Here is a 21,333-nt window from a genome sequence, read left to right as displayed (position 1 = left end):
TCACATTCCATGTGCAGTAAAAAAAAAATAATTATATGCTAACGATGGGAAGATTTTGCTCAATTTGCTCTTTACTCACTTTACATTATGAAGAATATTTACACAGTAGGTACACAACTCCTTCAAAGTGCTCACAAGCATTTTTCCATAATTGATATGAAAAGTTTATTGTTTCAACATGATAAACTTTTAGAATAAGTTGCTTTATTTTCTAGGTAGCAAATTAATTTAATTTCCTTCTGAAAGGAAAATTTTAATTATGATATTCCAAGAAAGCTGACTGGAGTAGACTTAAACACTGAACACTGAAGTAGATGAATTTTGCTTTCTTCATGAAAATAAGGTGGTTTTCTTCATATATTTCTGACATAGGCACTCATTCCGTTTACCCCCTCCATCTGTATCTTGACAGATAGTTTAACTTATATTGACTGTGTTCCTTCAAGATTTACTATTCATATATGTTCCAATCAAGACACAGAGGTACCCTGTGCAGATGCACTTCTGGACTGTGTCTCATCCTTCAACTAATAGGGAGATCACACTGACTTATAACCTCACCAACAGAACCAGCGATTTCAGAATTAACAGGGAGGAAAACATGCTATGGTGCAGATATGCAAAATACATAATTTAAGAACTTGTTTTGTTGCAAGCTAGGTAACTGTCTCATCTTGTGCTTGTTCATTTATTCCAGCAGCAACAATGAATCTGATGTAAAACTGCTGCAAGGATCCTAATTAAGGACAGCAGTCTAGCTCTCACTAGAGAAACAGCTCTTGATACTCCTACAGGAGCAATCACTAGATATCGAGTTCCCTCCCCATTTCTACTGTGCACACACTACTTAAAGAAATTACAACTGATACATACCCCTGCTAGAGTGGAAAATGATTGCTTCCAAAGGCCTAGATATGCAACATGTAATCCAACATGCCTAGTAAAGGCTAGGAAAATTTTGGATCAGCACACATTGACCTTCTACCGCTTAGACATTGCATTCAAGTGCAAGTTTAAAGTAATTCTTCTACAGGTGCAGAAGTCCTACTTTCTACTTTTCTAGGAGCTGAAAGTTTAAAGTAATTCTTCTACAGGTGCAGAGGTGCAGAAGTCCTCCTACTTTCTACTTTTCTAGGAGCTGTGACTTCAGCTAAAACAGTTTTTGGATCAGTAGGAAAAGATAACATTGCAAGTGGCCCAAAAAGAAACAATATTGATCTTTTTATAATCATGCCAAAACTACGAGATCTGAGTTTTCAGAAGCATTACGCATTTTAATAAAATGTGGTACTGTGGGAGGGAAGAAAAAGATAAGCCCATGTGCCCTGAACCAGAAGGTGGTTAACCAAGATGGAGATTATATACAGACTATGAGGAAACTTTGTCAGTGCAGAACAGTTATAGATGATTTATTGCATCTAACCAGCATTTGAAAGTCATTGGCAAGACACAGTAACCATACAGTAATTTCTTCTTTTAGCAAATATATAGCTCTAGTAGTGCTCTGCAGGCTATCAGAAATATTTTTTTTCTCTTCTCTTGCAAATGATCTCTGAAAATTTAGCCCTTCATCTGAAATATATGATATAATTCCAGTGCCACAGTGAAATACCAAGTGCCACTAATACAGGGTTTACCAATATCACAGCTATTAGCTTTGTGAAATGTAGCGCTGTCTGACAAATCTCAGACAGTTCTTCAGGATCTGAAGAGAAATGGTAATACAAAGGAGGGAAACTCATTTGAGTTATATGGGGGGCATCTAATAGTAATTCCTAAATTTAATCAAAACAGCCATTATTTATAGGGTTCCTATAAAGGAAATATTTGTTTCACAAAGATTAAGAGTACTCCCCTATCACCATGTGAAGAAAAATAAAGCTAATGAGAAGCAATTTTCTTTCTCTCTCAAAAAAATTGTTTGGGGTTTTTTTGACTGACCAAAAAAGCAGTACTGAAGTAAAAAAACAAAACAAAACACTCATTTATTTCATTTTTTAAATCATTGTAACAGATTTTTAAAAAGTATTTTAATCACATATTAGTAGCTTCAGATTTCAGTTCAACTTAAATACAATCAGGTGACATTTAAATATGTTGCAAGATAATGATTAGTTGTAAATCATTTAAAAATATTGTCAAGTCATATTAAAGAAGTACAGTCTTTTAAATATAAAGCAGTCAATATCTGCTTTAACTAAACATTTTTGTTGTAACAATTGTAACAAATTAAAAAACTATTTATTTAGAGGTACTTATCTATAAAGGTCTCACGCTCATAGTAAGATTTCTCCTGGTTTACAGTCCGAGCATACTGTATTTCTCACATATGGACCCGCTCCCATGAATGTGATGAAGGGAGATCTCCTACCATCAATCTACTTGACCACTTCAAATTTGCCACAATGCACAATCTAAAATTGTACAGCAACCACAAACATATCACGTAACGAATCAGAATTATCAAAACATACCAGTTTTTTCCGATGTTCTGAGAAACACCATGTCAGATGGGATTCGTTGATTCTAAAGAGAGGGGAAAAAAAAAAAAGGTATATTTTTTGTAAGTAGGGAAAAAAGTGAATTCCAATCAAATGTCCAGTAAGATCTATCACCAAAAGGTCACACTTGGATTGAAACTCAATTAAAATAGGATTTCTCACAGTACTTTACATTCAGCATTTGCAATTCAGAAATCAATATTTTCGAAAAATTATACAATAAGCAAACAACAGCTAATCCTTTCTGATGCTCTTTATAAGTGAAATCATAAATACCTGAAGAACTACAACAGATTTACATTTTCTTGACTGAAAAGAGTAGTTCAAGAAAATAAATATCTAATTGAAATATTTTTTTGAAATAATTTCACTGAGCAAAACTGACACTCAGTTAGCATATATAATAGAAAAAACAGTGAAATTTAAAACATCTGTCTTGGCACTCAAGTTGCAAGCATCAGGTATATCAAGTATTCTCTCTCCCAACACATAAACATACACAGAGGGAACTGCGAGTCAGGGAACAGCATTTTCTATGTCACCTATCTATAAACCTCTGCTTTACAAAGGCAGAAATGAATAGAATTTCTTCCTCAGTATCTTAAGGCATAAAGCAACATGCAGTGTCAGATGCACCTGCTCTGCCATTTCCCTTTCAAGCACAGAACTATCTGTATCAAATCACATTTTCAGGGTTTTTTTTGTTGACCGCAGAAAGGCCAATCTAAACTTTTGTGGATTAAACAAAAGGAACAATGCCACCCTCCCACACTTGCTATCTGCTACATAACTACCCAAATCCTTAGCTCTCCCACCACTCCTTCACAAGGCATCTGGAGAAGACCAAGAGGGGAACTCATCAATGGTTATAAATATCTACAGGGTGGGTGTCAAGAGGATGGGGTCAGGCTCTTCTCTGTGGCGCCTGGTGACAGGACTGAAGACCAAGAGGGGAACTCATCAATGGTTATAAATATCTACAGGGTGGGTGTCAAGAGGATGGGGTCAGGCTCTTCTCTGTGGTGCCCGGCAACAGGACTAGGGGCAATGGACACGAGCTGGAACACAGGAAGTTCCCTCTGAACATGAGGAAAAGATTCATTACTCCAAGGGTGGCAGAGCTCTGGAACAGGCTGCCCAGGGAGGTGGTGGAGTCTCCTTCTCTGGGAGATACTCAAAACCCACCTGGATATGTTCCTGTCCAGCCTGCTCTGGCAGGGGGTTGGACTAGATGATCTCCAGAGGTCTCTTCCAGCCCCTACCATTCTGTGATCTACCAGTAATCAGTTATGGTGGACTAGATGATCTCCAAAGGTCTCTTCCAGCCGCTACCATTCTGTGATCTACCAGCATCAGTTATGCATTGACAACATAGGGTTTAAGAATGAAAAACTGGGGGAAGTAAAAATAACTAACATGTCAAAACCTGAAAGAGATACAGGGAAAAAGCACCAGACTAAGCTTACAGGGACCAAAGTGAAGAATGGACAGAACAATGAGAAAAGATTCTCTACTGAATTGCAGTTGCTTCCATCACAACTTATATCCAGCATACCACGTGCTGTACTGTTTGATACTGAAGCTAAATGCAAAGATTCATTTGCATTTTATTTACAGATTATCTTTAACCAATTAAGAAATCTCAGTAGATTATTAGCAATGGCTAATATTCACGCAAAAAAAATATTTCTTAATATTCATTCCAGATAATTTGTTAAGAGGATATAGCACACAAATATTCTTCACATAGAAAGTACCTCTATTTGAGAATAAATTCCAGGTTTTTCTGTGATATGTGGTTGATATTGCCTTGAAAGTCACCATATACCTATGGCTCATCTTTTTTTTTTAAGAGCTCAGCTGTCTCTTTGAGTGAAAAAGAAAATAAACATAGCTGACAAAGCCCACCACAAGGCATACACAAACCTCATAGATTTCAACCTTAAAAACCTGACTGAATTTACTCAGAAGAAGAAGTTAAAAAGCACGTTCGGTATACAGGCATTTCAAAGCTACATCATTATTCTCTATTTCACACTTCATCTCAACATTTAAGGACACAACACTGTTATGAACAAAAAGAAACCCAGCAAACGGGTTTGATTTGAAATCAGATACGTAGTTTCTCATTTTTAAGCCTCCACCTTTTACTTTTTTGAAGGCAGCACTTCCCCTTCATCACTGCATGTCAAAAAAATAATAATCTTAGAAGTATGTACACTCAATGAACAAAAAGAAACCCAGCAAACGGGTTTTAGTTGAAAACAGATATGTAGTTTCTCATTTTTAAGCCTCCACCTTTTACTTTTTTGAAGGCAGCACTTCCCCTTCATCACTGCATGTCAAAAAAATAATAATCTTAGAAGTATGTACACTCATAGCAGCTTCCAATAAAACAGGTCAAAATCTGTCAAGATAATTAAACTGTGCTTTGTATGACACTTAGCATGTGGGATCTTCAAAATACTATGCCTGACTATCCATTAATATCAGTTCAGAGTGAAAAAATTACATTGACTCATTCATCATGGAGAATAAATAAGTATTTACCAGACAGCACCACCGCTTCAAAATACTATGCCTGACTATCCATTAAAATCAGTTCAGAGCGAAAAAATTACATTGACTCATTCATAATGGAGAATAAATAAGTATTTACACCAAACAGCACCACCAAAGGTGATGCTTTTTCCCATATACAATGCTGTACTCCAACACTTGTCTCAGTTCTTGAGAAGCCACTCTCAGCAATATTATTTCTTACCACAAAACATCCTAGATACTGTAGGCAAAGTTTTCCCTCACTCCAATGAAACCTTCCCAAAATCAGCCACAACAGTGCAATGGGAATAGTGTGATCTGAATACATGCGTCAGAGTCAACTGCCAGATTCGATGTTATATGGGCTCAGCTTTCAAAATAAGATGATGTAAACTCTCTAAATCTCTTGTCACTCCCTGTAACGTACTCTCAAGGACACCAATTCAGAACCGGGACTGGAAGCAACTGCAACTGTACTCTCTGTTAATGGCAAGTTCAATATAGAGGGGCCACGAAGGGCTACATAGTACCATCTCAAGCAAACAAGATGCTTGGAAAACAAGCAAGTTTGGAAACACTAGAAAATAAATGTACGTGCTGGTTTATCTAAAAATCCTATGCGGTTAGCAAAAAAAAAAAACCCTCATAATTTAAAATTGTGCACTTTCATGCATGAATACTTCCTGATTTGCAGCAATTCCCATTTATTTGTAAAAGCACAATGAGTTAAAAATTCATGTGTTTGTCTGTATGTCAACAGTATTCACCTTGAAGGGGCTGCTCACCTGCAACTGCAGCTAGTAGAGCATTTTTTGTAATCTTGCCTTATAACAGAAAATAATTAAACATGTAGTGAAATTTATTATCCATCATGAGCCTAGATTCAATCAGGAATATCTCATAATCAGATTTGGAAAAAATAGCAGCAAAACCATTAATCTTTATATATATTGCCATGCACCTATTAGAGGAAAGAAAAAAAAAAAGAGGAAAGGCAAAATGCAACTTCAAAATTAAATAAATCTTTCCTTAAATGACAATAACAATTAAACAGATATCCAGTCTTCATATAGATTAGCTATACATTTTTGCAGCTTCCCTGCCAGCTCTGACATAAATCCATTACGCAAGTTTCAGGCTACTGGCTTCATGCCTATAAACTTCCAGTTACTTGTAAATAAGCTAAAACACCTGACCAACACCCAAAAATTTTTCAAAAATAACAGTCAAACAATCTAATACTGAATTCAAATAAAAGTTCTAATAATCCAAATGAGAATTTGTTTTTACAAATCATTATCAACTTCCAGAGAGAATGCCTGTTTCACATTCAATACATGAAACATACACCTCGAATTTGAGATTCGAGTCAGAATGCCTGTTTCACATTCAATACATGAAACATATACCTCGAATTTGAGATTCAAGATCCTTATGTCTGAGAAAACTGGGCAGAATCATGGAATATCTCAAGTTGGAAGGGTCCCATAAGGATCATCAAGTCCATCTCCCTGTTCCTCACAGGACCTCCCATAAGGATCATCAAGTCCAACTCCCTGTTCCTCACAGGTCTACCCAAAACTAAACCATTAGACTAAGAGCGCTGTCCAGACAGTCCTTGAACCCTGACAGGCTTAGTGCTGTGCCCACTTCCCTGGGAAGCCTGTTCCAAGGAGTGACCACCCTCTCACTGAAGAACCTTCTCCTAATGTCCAACCTGGACTTGCCCTGATGCAGGTTCATTCTGTTTCCTCCCCGCTGCTGCTCCCCTTGTGGAAGATGCAAGACTGTGGTCAAATTAGTCATGTGATCATTTTCACATTTCAATGGGAAAAAATGCATCTTGATTTTATGTCTTTTTTTATGTGTTCTCTCTGCTTGGATTTCTTTCCTGTAAAATAAAGTAAGCTTTTCTACATTAACCTATCTGAACATAGCCTTCCACGTAGGGAAGGCTAGAGACTGTCTTGTCTTTACTTTCTTCCTCAGGGGAAAAAAAACCACCCACAAAACCAAAACAGCATTTAAGACTGACATCTCATTTTTCATCAGGTTTTCCATATTTTGGAAGTGGGCAGGAAGGTACTGCAGGAGTACTAGACACTAAAAGATTCTTGCTATTACTGCTGACACTGGAGAGCAAAGATCTCCCTGCAAAGACACTATGAAAGAGTGACTACACAGAAACAGATGGCAAGTATGCCACAAAAATCTTTAAGATCTCATTATAGAGAAAATTAAGTTCTGTTGTACATTGTCACAGACAAACAGCAGCAATATGTCAATCATGTTAGCCCTCTCATGTCATATTTATCAAAGTGGAACAAGTTAAAATGACATCACATACAACTTCAAGCACTCAGAAACCCATGAAGAAACTATGTAATCTCAATTACCATGGAGATGAAGCTAGAAATGTTTATTGATATATACTGAAATTTGAATATATAAGTCATGAAAATGACTTGAATACATTGTTTTGCTTAAGCCTGAGCAGAATTAGAGCTCTAGGAAAGAAGGGCTTCCGCTTTTCTCAGTGTTTGTCTGTGCTGCAGACAGATTTATTCCTAGAGATCTAAATAAGGCAAGACAATGGTCAACACAAGGTAAGTACTTCCCCAGCTTCTGGGATCTCATGGCTAACTCCACGCCATCCAGGAACACTAGCCAGATCAGAAAACAGGAAATCCCACAAACACACCACCTATGCTTCCCCTTAGTAGGCTACAACAAAAATACCATTTCTAATAGCTTTCAAATTACTTTTTTCCATTTTTCTCAGGTTATCATAATGAAATTGTTATTATGCAGCTCCCTTGTCAGTCTTCCAATTCCCCTACAACTGCCCAGAGCTACAAACCCTCACAATTTTCCATTTACTGCCCTTTCTTCTTCATTCATGTAATGAACCGTGTACTTTTCTCATTGGCAAAATATTCCTGCTTGCTTCTGAGTTATAAACCAAGAGGTACTTCCCATTTTTTCCCATGCTATCCACATGCTAGCATTAACTGCAGTCTTACAAATATTGGATTAATTTCACCTTACACCTGAGATTAAGAAAAAAGAATTGTGTCCCTTTACAGCTCCAAGAAAAGCTCTCAAAGTTTTAAGAGAGAGCATTACTGTTCTGCATGCTTCAAAACACTATTATGTATAATTATTAAATGTTACGAATTAAATGTGTTATTATTAAAGTTTTAAGAGAGAGCATTACTGTTCTGCAGGCTTCAAAACACTATTCTGTATAATTAAATGTTATGAATTAATTGTGCTATTATTATAGCTAAATGTGTTATTAGGTTTTATGCCTTCTTCACGTCTCCAAAATGTACTCCAAACTGTTGAAAAGATAGGAGTGTCTAAATAACAATACCTGAATTCATCAATTCGTCCCTTCAACTATCTCATTTAGGAAGACCATGCCCACCTGTGCTCCCACTGCAAACTAAAAATGTACCTTAACACAACACAAGGAGAACGTCTAGGTAGTGTTTATTTGCAGTAGGTGACTGTTTTTCAACTAACATATACAAGTGTCCTTTAGCTTTTAAAAACAGGTAACATTTTCTTCTCTTCAGGCCTCTTCCTGCCCCAGTATTAGTATATTACAAAATTTTCAGTTAAAACAGATATATTACTTGGAACTAAGCCGTTTTAAGCACGTTGCAGTTACTTAGAGCTGCTTTGAAACAAATCAGGTCTATTAAAAAAAAAAGACAATGATCAGACAATATTCAAGGTTTAAATATAGAAAAGTCTTTCACTTAAGTTGTTAGTATTTGTGATGCAGTCACTAGTTAACATATGGATCTTCAGCTCAAATGAGTCATTAATTTCACTGCAGAAATGCTGTTGATGCATCTTCCAGTCAAATACAATGTTAACTTGTTCCTTTCCCATTAGAGTGAGCAATTGAACATTTCACTCCCGACTGGTTCTTTGGCCTAAGAGTCATACTCTGAAATTGAAAACTGCTTGCTCCAACACAATACGCTTCTCAATAGAACCAGAAAACATTTAATTTCATTAGTCTGAAGACACCTCCAGCTAGGCCAAAAGAAAAAAAAGCTCTGCTTGACAAAGGGAGAGCTTGAAGCTGAAATGCAACATTCAAACAATTATATGCATCTTGCTGAAATACCTGAGTAAAATCTTCATCAAAAAGAACTCTAGTCGCTATTTCCCTAAGTCCTTAAACATTGTTTTTTTTCATTAGAAACTTCAGGTACTCACAACATATGATCTGTAAACTACTGCAAATAATGCTGAAATAGATGCTAATGACAGATGTTCCCCAAAGTAATACCCATTTTCCAAATTCTAGCATATTTTAGCAGACTGTTGGATCTCAGTAAATCTCAGGGAAGTCAGATTACCAATTAGCCACTACAGTCTTCCCTACACTCAATAATTAATTCCAGGTTTATAGATTAAGAAGGTCCTAAGAAGTTTCCTAATAAAAATCAAAGCAAATATTTCAGTCTCCTACAAGATGTGGAATAGGCACAAACGAGCAGCTGCAAGCTGACTCCACTTGCACACTAAGATAGCAAGGTGTACATCAAAAAGGATGTAAAAGCTACACATTAGTGCTAATCTTGTCTACACTAGTATATGCTGCTCAGACAGGCAGGATATCAGGTACAGATAGCAGACTAAAAAAAGAAAGGAGGAAAAAAACGGCCAGAAATAGCAAAAGTACATGAAAATAGATGTGTTCTAAGATGAGAGCAGCAAATCAAATGAGGCTTGGCTGTATTGTTCTTTCACTGGACTACAGAAGAAACAGAGTTCTGTTTTCCAAAACAAACAGAAGAGGGATTTCTTATACATGTCTGAAAAAAGAAAATCATCTCTATCCACTATTTATGAATGCTCCAAATTCTCCAAGAAAAAGGAGAGGTGTTAACAAATAAGAAAGCACAAAATGTGTCAGGAGGGCGTATTTGCCAAAGGATTTTCTTTTATCAGAAGTCATTTACTCCACTAAATAGGAGTAAAACTACCAAGAGGTTTATAAGAGGCTAGTCACTGACTAGGTTCCACTAAGGATTACTCTGCCAAGCTGCAACTTGCCATACAGCACTTGAAATAAAGCTGTAGGTACAGGCTTCAACTTGCGGTGCCTCCTTCCAGCATCTCCATGGATTAGCTCTATCTCTAATACAAAGCGTGATGGGACTCACTTGCTGGCACCCAGAAAGTGAGTCACCTCTTCAGAACGAACTTAAGTAAAAATAGTTTCCCCTGACATGAAAATTAAGTTGACTTTAAAGGTCATAAGAATTTCTTAGTACTCCAGAAAGCCAACTGAAATAAGCCTCCTTCCAGCATCTCCATGGATTAGCTCTAATACAAATTGTGATGGGACTCACTTGCTGGCACCCAGAAAGTGAGTCACCTCTTCAGAACAAACTTAAGTAAAAATAGTTTCCTCTGACATGAAAATTAAGTTGACTTTAAAGGTCATAAGAATTTCTTAGTACTCCAGAAAGCCAACTGAAATAAGCAACACTGTCTTTATTATAATACTAACATAGAGGGGTGGAAAAAAGTTGACAGCTCTCACTCATCATTTGCAATCCAACTGGAAAGCTTTTTCTCCTTTTTTAAAAATAGATAAACTTTTATCTTAATTAATTATGCATAAGGTGACATTATATACATATTATAATTATATAAATACATTTTTATATCAATAAAACTTATCCTTAAAGGCTTCAGACATAGAAAAAACATTAATTTGAGCATCAGAAGGAACACATTCGTAATCAGACAGCTTAGAACATTCACCACAGCACAAGCCAGAGAATTTAATTCAGTAACTGTATTGCCATCATGAGATAAATTTATGCATATAACAATTTATAAAATATAAATACTTACATTCAACTAATCTTGTAATTAATCCAAAATTAATCTTCCTTCAAGATTCTCAACGAATACGTGAACTAAAATATTAGCCAGTTAGTACTTCACAGATAAGTACTTCGAAATACTTTTCTTCAGAAGATAATTAGCATGTCAATGATCTCTAAATGTCTCTAAAATATATTTTAAAAGTATCAACCTTTTCCACTATGATGAGGTCTCCAACTTGTATGTCTGAACTCTTAACTTGCACTTTACCTTAAAAAAAAAAAAAAAGAAGAAATGTAATCAGCTTAGGCAGTCATTAATAAAGTCAAAAGAATATAAATCCCAGAATGGAAGTTACACTTAAAGACATTATTGTTTGGTGAAAATGTTACAATTTATACAAAACAAATTTCCGATGAACACATTAATAAATAGATTTCATCTGTTTAAATAAATAATTCACTGGTTAAAAAAAGTTTAGTTTTGCAGCCAGCCAGCTACTCTAGAAGTATTACAGGAAAAAATATATATGGAAAATTCTCAAGTCTAATCTATAGTATTGGTAACAGAGTTGTGAAATTGGAAAAAGAAATTTTTCACATGTACTAGACAGTACTTGTATTTCTGACAAGTTTTGAGGCTGACAGTTATGAAGCATTCTTACACACGAGTTGTTAGCCACAGTGCAGTTACTAACAGGCAGCTTTTGCTTGGCCACTATCATAGTCGACGTAATTGGCACCGTCTGACACTTGCTGGCAATTAGAGGGGAAAACAGGTAAGCCTTTCTAAAATTAGAATAAATGCCCAAAGAGTTCATTTTAGAAAAGTAAAATATCAAAAGCTGAAAGAGGCTTCTTCATTCTCTAGAGCTGCCCATTCAGTAACTGCTGTGAACAACTCATTCAAAAATATATATAGCACATATACCAATTTAATTTCTGTAAGGTATTAATATTTGCAAGACTGTTGAGTGTTATCATTCTTATTTAACAGACTGAAAAACTGAGACAGAGAGGTTAAGCTACTGCCCAAAATGAGTCACTGTTGACCTCACTAGAATTAAGGAGTTCTAGTCCCAGGTCCTTGCTACAATTCCAGTAAGAATTGATTTCCTGAGCTAAAAACAACCAAAACCAACCCTTGTACACAAACAAGTCATGACATATGGATATTCTCTTCCAAGATATAACTGGTGTTAAACTCAGGATATAAACATATATATTTATACAGCTTGATGAGCTGAAAAGCACACCCATAGGAAGTATCTTTTCCCATCAGAAACACTATCATGATTCCAAGCAGCAGGTATCCGATCAGCAGGTATGTCAGATAAGGTGCTAGGGTTCTACATAAACAACTGAACAAATTAGAACAGAAGATCCACAAAAGCACAGGATGAGGAGCAATCTATTTGGAGTTTAATCGAAAGTATTATGAATAGTAGATTCGTCAATGCACGTTCTATGATTTCTCAAAGTTACAAATTTATAAGTTGTTATAAACCAAAACTAAGCTAGGTTCCAAATCCATGAGATGTCCTCATCATAACTCTTAATGAAGATAAATCAGGCAAAAAATTCCTTATACTTTTATGTGCATTTAGTCAAAGGTAGTAAGACTTGTAATTAAGTACTTGCTCCTTAAAATTGCATTTCATACAAAAATAACAGCTCTTTTATGCTTAATTCAGTCAATAATGTATTCCTATAGCTAATTTTTAATATATTGTCCGTGACATGAGCATGTGAAAAACGTGCAATATCGGAGAACAATCTGAGCTTTTTTTTCTGGCCTGTCTGCAAAGTTATTTCTGAAAGCCAGACTTTGTCATTGATAATATTCTCTTGTACCAGTTCATTTTTTCAGTTGCCAAAAACACCTTCCTCCAAATATAGAACAAATTATATCTTCAATCAACTCTGCTGTAACACGTTTGTGAGCATAAAGGGAATCTAAAGCAGCTAATACTGAAACTGAACTACTAAAAGAATACTCTGATACCAAATCAACATATTTAGTCTGCTTCACTGCATAAGCATGTGAATTCTCTTTATAAATTCTCAAGTTTTGACTAGATGTGAATAGTATATACCGGAAAAACATTCATTTGTAACATGATGTAGGGCAGACAAAGAGCAATGAGTCACGGTGTCAAGCATACCAACAGGAACCCACACTGCACCTTTGCTGGTACTCAGCCTAGCGATCCAGGGAACTTCACAACATGAACTGAAAAGTTTCCTTACAGCTGAGTATAACAGTATTCCATTAAAACCTTAATGGCAAAACGCGGCAGTAATTCAAGAAGTGGCTTAAAATTTTGAAAAGTCAACAAATAACACTTTCCTTGAGCCTAGCAAGAATGAGAATCATTAGACACAATTTCAGAGAACATTAAAATAATGCAATACTACATCTTAGCGAAGATGCATTTAGAGAAAAAAAAAAGACACTGAATGTTATTCACTGCATAAATTATTTTTGCAAACTATTTTTTCTCTAAAAACATCTCCGTAGCAAAACACTCTTCACCATCTGTGTAATTACCAATAAAAAGTCCAAAGCTGTCAGAAGTGGCTGCGCATCCAGACTTTATAGTCCACCAAGGCGCAAGGCTTTCGCCTAAAGCAACATATAGAATTATGCAGAACTGGAACACTGAAATGTGTCTGTAGTAATTCATTATCCTCCCAAGATAAAGCCTTTTGAAATGAATTGCAATGATTTGAAAAACTAATAAATATCTCATATGTGCTAACAAGTATTTCACATAAAAATGTAAGAAGTAAACAAAAAGTAGGGGCATACTATTTCAGAAACGACTTTGCTTCTTTTTATTTAGAAGTGTCCCTGCTACCTGAGTACAACCCACTACTGAAAGAACAGTAAACTCTAAGAGTAGCATTTTCAAATTCCTTTTTAATTTGCTATTACATGTTACCCACGTTACCTTGAGTACCGTCTGAAGTACTGCTTCCAGAGTTGGTAACACAGCTTGTCTCTAACCCAGAAATATAAAACTCTTGAGTGAAAGGAGTCAAGTATAGACCATATGAAAGTTTTACCTGGTATATATTAGTCTGAGTTGCCAGCACAATTAGAGTATACATAATATAAGAGGAGCTGGGGATGGGGGGGTGAGCAGTGGGGAAAAGCTTAAAATCTACAGCGAGTCCAAGGTGAGGACACTGATCTTTCAGTGCAAGGCCTGGCCTTAGGTCCCTTCTTTCAAACTCCACCTTACATAGTGAAATGAGGTTAATCTTTAAATCGAGAATATGAAACTCCAGAGAGGAGCTTCCTAACACTTTTCCTCTGGGTACTTTCTCATCTTGGGTGTAGTGGAAAGCCTTCACTCTCTCTCATCCCATCTCCTGGAGGCTGCAAAAATGTGGAAGAAAACACACCCCTTGACATTTTCTCTCTTGCAGCCTCTTTGAAATTCTTTCTTACATTAAAATTTCAAGTTCTGTTTCTGCTGTTGCCTACTGCTTCCCTAATCAGCTAGACTAAATTGATACAATTCTTAAAAAAAAAAAAGATAACCAAACCCTTATCTGTTCCAAATGGCCTAAATTCTAGGAATGAAGTTGTCAGTAGGTTTGAAATATTGCAAGCAATAAAGACCTAACGTTGTGCCTCTAGATTCAGAAATAATGTTGGTTTTTTTTTTAATGCAGCTGCTTTTTAAAAAGCAGGATGACCTGTTCTTGAAGACCTGAAATTCTAATAAGAGTTTCAATACAGATTTCAAATAACTGCGAAAGAATAATATTACAACAATTAAGACATTCTGACAAATATCTTAAAGTTGCAGATAACATAGGTATAAATGATAGAAAACTGACTGCCTCTTGACACAGACCATTTTGCAATTCAAAAAAAAAGGTCTACTAAGATATAAACTCAGTGAGGTGGCATTTTAGGAACTGAGCAGCTCCCAGTGCATAAACAGAAGTTCAAAAGTAAAAAAAAAAATTCAAATCACTGTAGCTTTCTAAAACAGACTTCTCAATTCTCCAATTTTAAAGGAAATATCCTAGCTTTCACACTTTGCTCTCCTCTTACATGTAACAGTTATCGATATTTTCTCAATTTCACACAGTTTTGGCATATATTTTCAACTTCACTACATTCTTAAACACCCTTTAAGGATACAGAAAAGACATAACTCTGGACGGAATTTGGAGCCTGGATGGAATTACTTCATTAACCTCCTCTCTCCTGACACTTTTTTTTTCCTTGCAGGTTGCAAAGTGAGAGTTCTGCAAAACTTCTGAAAATCCTATTAAACATCCTAAGATGAAGTGACAGATAGATGCCACTTCTACAGCTCACAGTTGTGAATATAATAGTTAGTTATTTTCTTCTTGAACTTTTTTCTTCAAAACTTCAGTAATACTGCATGGGTACACCGAAGTAGGAAAGGTTCGGGCAGGACTGCCAACTTGAAGAATGGGATGGGAAAAAAAAAGAGTTAAAACTGCTTTACTATTTTATTATCCAATTGGCTTGTGGCAGCTTAATGATAGAGATAATACCCTGTTTATGAACTTGAGGGGATTCTTCTGCAGAATAGCAACATTTTTTCATAGACACTTCACTTAACTAGTCATACCCAAGTGGACGAGACAAGAAGCTGCACCAGAAGTATAATGGTCCCTTAAGAAAGAAAAAGAAAAAAAGAAGTCCTCTCAAACCTGCATGCACAGGTCTATATTTTTTTTCCACTGTGGTTTCTGCTTTACAAAAGAATATGCAGGTGAGCTGCTCTGAAGCAGAAAAAGGCAATTGAATTGAAAGGATCTTCAATAGCAAGATAATTTCAATTCTAAAGGCAGATACTCTTCCTCCATCCAATTTTAACTTGCATACTGACTGAAAACTGTCTACTAAGGATTTGCAGACTTAGATATGAAAAAAGGAAAGCAGATTCTGCAACAAACATCTCAATAAAAAGATTAAGTCAGCTGAATGCATCATACACCGAACAACTTAAGAGATTCAATCTCATAAACTAGGAAAGTATACATGAGAAAAGATTCACATGAAAAACATGGAGATGGGTACACTTAACTGACTTGTTCACAAAAAAATTCAATACATTTACTGATTTGCATGTTTCATCGTTTGCCACAGAGTTGAAAAAGCAGAAGCATTCAAACTTCACGTGTAGCAGCTTCACCTTCTTGACAAGTGGAAAGTTACACATCGCAAATTCGCCGAGAGATGACTGAGCTTTGCCATGTTACATGACAAATACCCAGTGCTGGGCAGTTTTCTATCTCTTGGATCTGAATTCCATTGTCGCCCAAGTACAATTAAGTAACACTTAAAACCAGTGTCCCATTCTCCCTTGATTTCCTGCTCAGAGCAGCTCATTATTATTAAAAAAAAAAGCTAAGACGACTTAAAACCAGTGTCCCATTCTCCCTTGATTTCCTGCTCAGAGCAGCTCATTATTATTATTAAAAAAAAAAAAAAAGCTAAGACTTGCTGATTAGAACAAATACTTACTCAAGGTCTGGAATTACTAAATATAAATTCTAAGTCTTCAAGAGTTATTAATGTGAATCCATCATCTTCTAAAAGCTGGTACTTCTTACACTAGCAACATGCATGTCATAGGACAACATTCACATGTTTTACCTGTTCGGGGGTTCCTGAGGCTAATAATGACTCCACAGAAAGTCAACGCTGCTAGGTAGTCAAAGAATTCCTGATTTTAATCTATTGCAATGCTGTATAAAAAGATTTTAACTTACAAATCAGACTACCCACACTATTTTTATACAAGTAATTAATCACAATTCAAATCCCAGTAGCTTCTCTTGCTACAAACACGTTCGTTTCCCTATAGTAAACAAACAATTTTGCAAAACTAGAAGTCATTAAATTCTGATGTTTATCTTCCAGAAATGGTACAATTAAACAAGGGCAACACTGAACCTTGCTAACCTTGCGAAGTTTTCCTACTGTCCAGTTTGAGCAATGGCAAACTGCTTAACCTCTCTGTCAGTTTCTCCATCTTTGAGATGGAAAAATACATCTTTCAAAGAAAAGGCTGTAAAACCTACACAAGTCAGAATCACTAGGAAAAAAAAACCACACAAGATGCTAGAGCAGTATAAAGTGCAGTTCCACTCTGAAAAGTGACTCTTAAAGAGTGGCATCGATTTTCAGGCTTTTAATTAAATCAGTATCAAGTTTGTTCATTCACAAGTAACAAAGCCTTCTTTCTCCAAACCATTAGCCTGTAGGTTAGTATAGTAAGCCTAACTGAATTTTTCCACTTGAAGAGTAGTGCCAATATTAAAAAATTAGGTAGATCATGTTGCAAGTCATTTATAAAAATCATTTGCAGAAGTGTAGTACTTGCCTTTATTAATTTGCACAAATAAATACCTAAATCCTTCTCAAAACCTGTAAAAATCTTGGTCTAATTTTATCATAGCAGGAAGTCCCATTGTTTTGCCTCAAAACGATACCTTTCAGTTTCAGAATGTCATCTTATAAAAGAATCCAGTACTATAAAAAGGTGCAATTTATCATCTATTCATTATTTTATATATGTATTTGTGGTAATTTTTAGTACAGCTTAATTTTGAGTGGGGACTGCAGTAATGTTTTCATTCTTAAAACTGGACACAACTCAAAATACTGTTAAGCTCATGGATCACATCATTGTCAACATGGGATTCAGAGTTGATTGTAAGGCAAAGATCTTGAATCTTTACTTCTGTAAAGTATCATGGCCTGCAAAAACAACCAAAAAGCCCCAAAATACAGAACAAAACCCAAGTATGAAGTCATGATGGCACTGACACCAAACCCTCAAAGTCAAGATAGTTAAAAAAGGACATTTTTGAAACGGCTTTTGAACAAGTTCCTGGTCTCTACCTGTTAGTTCCTTATACAACTGCTGGGCTTTACCTATATACTACTGTATGATATTATTAAATCTCTATTACATATCTAGAGAACAGCTGTGTCAAGGTGACCAAATCAAATTTTAATTTGACAACTTCCTTCTAGGAGAAGCAACAAAATAAGAAGTTTCTCAAATGCACATAACCTCACAAAATATTTCATGAGCTGGGAATGAGGAAATCAGGATTACAAAACTTCTACTTAAATGCTGCTTAAATCCCTAGCAATTTACCAGAAACTCCAATATTAACTCTAGACAAGTGAAAAAAGAAGAACAAAACTTAGCTTTTAAAACAGCAAATGTCAATTTTGATATTTACACCACACTGGTAACTACAAAACTACACATGTGCTTCCAGAAGTAAGAATTTCAGATTACTAACACTATAGCTGAATAGGGTAGGATTGTACTATCTGTTTCAAGGGTGAGTGTTCAGTGCCCTAACAAACAGATTTCAAAAAAAAAATAAAAAATGAATAAACTAGCAGGTTAAGTTACAACTTTGAAAGAAAAGCTGTTAAGAGACCATTTCTTTACAGTTTGTACTAAAAACTATAAAGATCTGGAGGCCAACAGTGAAACCACTTGTGTTAAACAAATGATAGCTATCCCATTTGAAAATTTCCACAGTGTTATGTATAAACATTGAATCTACTTCAGACTGACAACGAAGGGAAGAATGATGGGCAAATATTCCCTACATTTGTTCCCTTCTGTATGCAAATTCGAGGAAAAAAAAAAGTCTCCATATAGTGAGGAACCAGTACAAATTGCTCTCAGCTGCCAGGTTATGTCTGCCTCTTTACTTTCTTTCCAATTACTTTAAAAAATGGGGTGAGATTTCAGACAGAAAATACTTGTGCTACATTACAAGCTTTTAATCTATTTTTTTTTCTGGAGAGAATATTACTCAGAGTTACGCAAAGAGTTTAGTTTCCAATTAAGACTCCCAGATCTGGTGAGGTTACTCTTCCCACTGACTTTAAGAAGATATTCACCAAAATATACTAAAAAGTGCAGTGAAATGTATGTTGGGAATTAGTGAACATTATTTACACTCGGCATAATGTATGTCACACACTCTTAACCACTTGAGACGCAACCTCACGTTCCTTAACAACTTCCACTTTCTAGAACGTTGCCAAGGAAAATCCTTAACAGAGACTTCCCAGGATATTGCAGCAAAATAACTTTCAAGGGTAATAGCAAGGTCATGTTGTTTTGCAAGGTTATTCATTACAGTTTGACTTGATAATAGGTTATTCATTATTTTTTGGCACCTTTCTATATACTACTCTGTTATGAATCTAAACAGTAAAATGCGCTAAGAAACATAAAAGTGGAGTGCAAAGGTTTTTCTCTTATGCCCATGTTTAAAATTTACAATATCCTACAAAATTTATTTGTCACTTTTCAGCTGAAGTGCTTCATTTCCTTAAAAGACTCTGTGAAAAACTATTAGAGGTTTCAGGTCCAAAAGAAGTCATAAGTGGGACTTCTCCTTTTATTAATTTCTGGAAAGAAAACTGGCTGTTCCTACTGCATCATCATATAGATTTCAAATTATATGCAGAAATTGAAATCAATATACTGAAGCTGACTCACAATACATCTTCCTTTTCTTAAGCACAAATACATCCACCAAGTTTGAAATGCTCTAGTAAATTTTAATTAGATCGTATTTCTTAGTTACTGATCCCTTATTTCCTATATACACTTGATACACAGCTGACTGTTGCCAAGTTACTGTTCAGTATCAATTTCAGGGGAGAACTGCACTTTGAAATAATAGTATTAAACAGCAGTATGCTTAAAAAATATATACAGTTATACATATACACCTTTCCTTTACAAACAACAAAAGATTTACAACGCTTCTTCAACAGATTAAGACTGTCATACTTATCTGAGGGAAATCAAGCACTTTTAGTTGAACGTCAGTTTCATTCTGAATTGTACAGCTTGATACTATTATTTCTTTGAGCTGAAAGTGTGTAAACGTATATGTAAGAAAAAGATGAATTATTTTAAGGATTTATACAAATGGTTTTGCTAACCTCGTACTGTCAGCTTGCTATATAACTGTGAGTTCATTTCCTTGTCTCTCTTGTAACGTCGAAATTCATCAACGGCTTCCCGCACCACCGTGACCGTCAAAACAAATCCCTGTGAAAGATACAATTACACAATTCAGAATTGTAAAAGTGCTAGAATAGAGATACACAAGTAAAAACACTATACAGAGTAGGAACATGTGTTTCGAATATTTACTTTTTTCCTCATTTGGGTTTTGGTGTTTTCTTCAATCTGTTAAAATACTATCTTGGTTTAGCCCAAGAAAAGGAAAATCATAATTGTACACTGTACTAATAAAATGAGAATAACTACATCTCCAAATACATGTAACTTAGAAACAATTTGAAAATTTTTAAAAAATAAAGTGTTTTGGATGAGCTAAAGACAGGCTTTGTAGTTCAACAAGCATATTTCCCTATCTTCCACAAATGTTAGGGCTTTACCAAAAATCATTAAGAAGTCTGCAATTCTGAGTTCACTGCCTTCTTCCTAACAGACAGAAATGAAATGGTAAACAGATGGCTGGTTAAATTAATTTTGCCATCTTAAATGTACTTATTTACCAATACATTACAGATATTGTCAAAGAAAAAGGGGGATTGTTCTGGAAGATGCTTTGGCTGCTACTGTCACAGGATAGTGCCACTGCAGCTTCTGCTGGAAGCACAGAGTGCGCCAACTAAGATGGTCTCTGGCCACAAAAGATGGTAAACTAAAACGAATACAGAACAGTTCAGGGATGAGCATGTTAAGAGTTTCTTCTCTCCCTTTCTGCACCCCCTCAGATATTTCACTGAATTTCACTGAATTTCTAGAGTTGGAAGGGACCATAGAGATCATCTAGTCCAACTCCCCTGCTGAAGCAGGATTGCCTAGAGCTAGAGCATGTTACTCAGGACTGCATCCAGGCGGGTCTTGAAAATCTCCAAGGAAGGGGACTCCACACCCTCCCTGGGCAGCCTCTTCCAGGGCTCTGTCACCCTCATCGTGAAGAAGTTTCTCCTCATATTTGAGTGGAACCTCTTATGTTCCAACTTGTGCCCGTTGCCCCTCGTCCTCTCACTGGGAACCACTGAAAAGAGTCTGGCTCCCTCCTCCTTCAACCCTCCCTTGAGATACTTGTAGGCATTGATAAGGTCTCTCCTCAGCCTTCTCTTCTCCAGACTAAAGAGTCCCAGCTCTCTCAGTCTCTCCTCATAAGGGAGATGCTCCAATCCTTGAATCATCTTTGTTGCCCTACGCTGGACTCTTTCTAGTAGTTCCCTGTCCCTCTTGAACTGGGGAGCCCAGAACTGGACACAGTACTCCAGTTGTGGCCTCACCAGTGCAGAGTAGAGGGGGAGAATGACTTCCCTTGACCTGCTGGCTACACTCTTCCCTATACAACCCAAGATACCATTGGCCTTCCTGGCCGCAAGA

At 36.1% G+C, this 21,333-nt stretch overlaps 1 protein-coding gene across 1 annotated transcript in view; it reads right to left on the bottom strand.

Annotated features, from left to right (window-relative positions):
* Window positions 1–21,333, bottom strand: part of ATP9B (ATPase, class II, type 9B) — a 156,661-nt gene that overhangs the window by 118,638 nt on the left and 16,690 nt on the right. Inside the window, exons 4-6 of the mRNA XM_014941052.1 lie at window positions 19,896–20,004; window positions 11,116–11,174; window positions 2,475–2,526 (exon numbers count right to left, since the gene is read on the bottom strand). Of these exons, the coding sequence (XP_014796538.1) occupies window positions 2,475–2,526; window positions 11,116–11,174; window positions 19,896–20,004 (220 nt within the window). The remainder of the gene's footprint in view (window positions 1–2,474; window positions 2,527–11,115; window positions 11,175–19,895; window positions 20,005–21,333) is intronic.

The sequence above is a fragment of the Calidris pugnax genome, unplaced genomic scaffold (genome assembly GCF_001431845.1).
Source record: "Calidris pugnax isolate Ruff unplaced genomic scaffold, ASM143184v1 scaffold8, whole genome shotgun sequence".
In the NCBI taxonomy this organism is placed as follows: Eukaryota; Metazoa; Chordata; class Aves; order Charadriiformes; family Scolopacidae; genus Calidris; species Calidris pugnax.
Note: the sequence above shows the minus strand (reverse complement) of the source record. Positions and strands in the feature narration are given on the sequence as shown.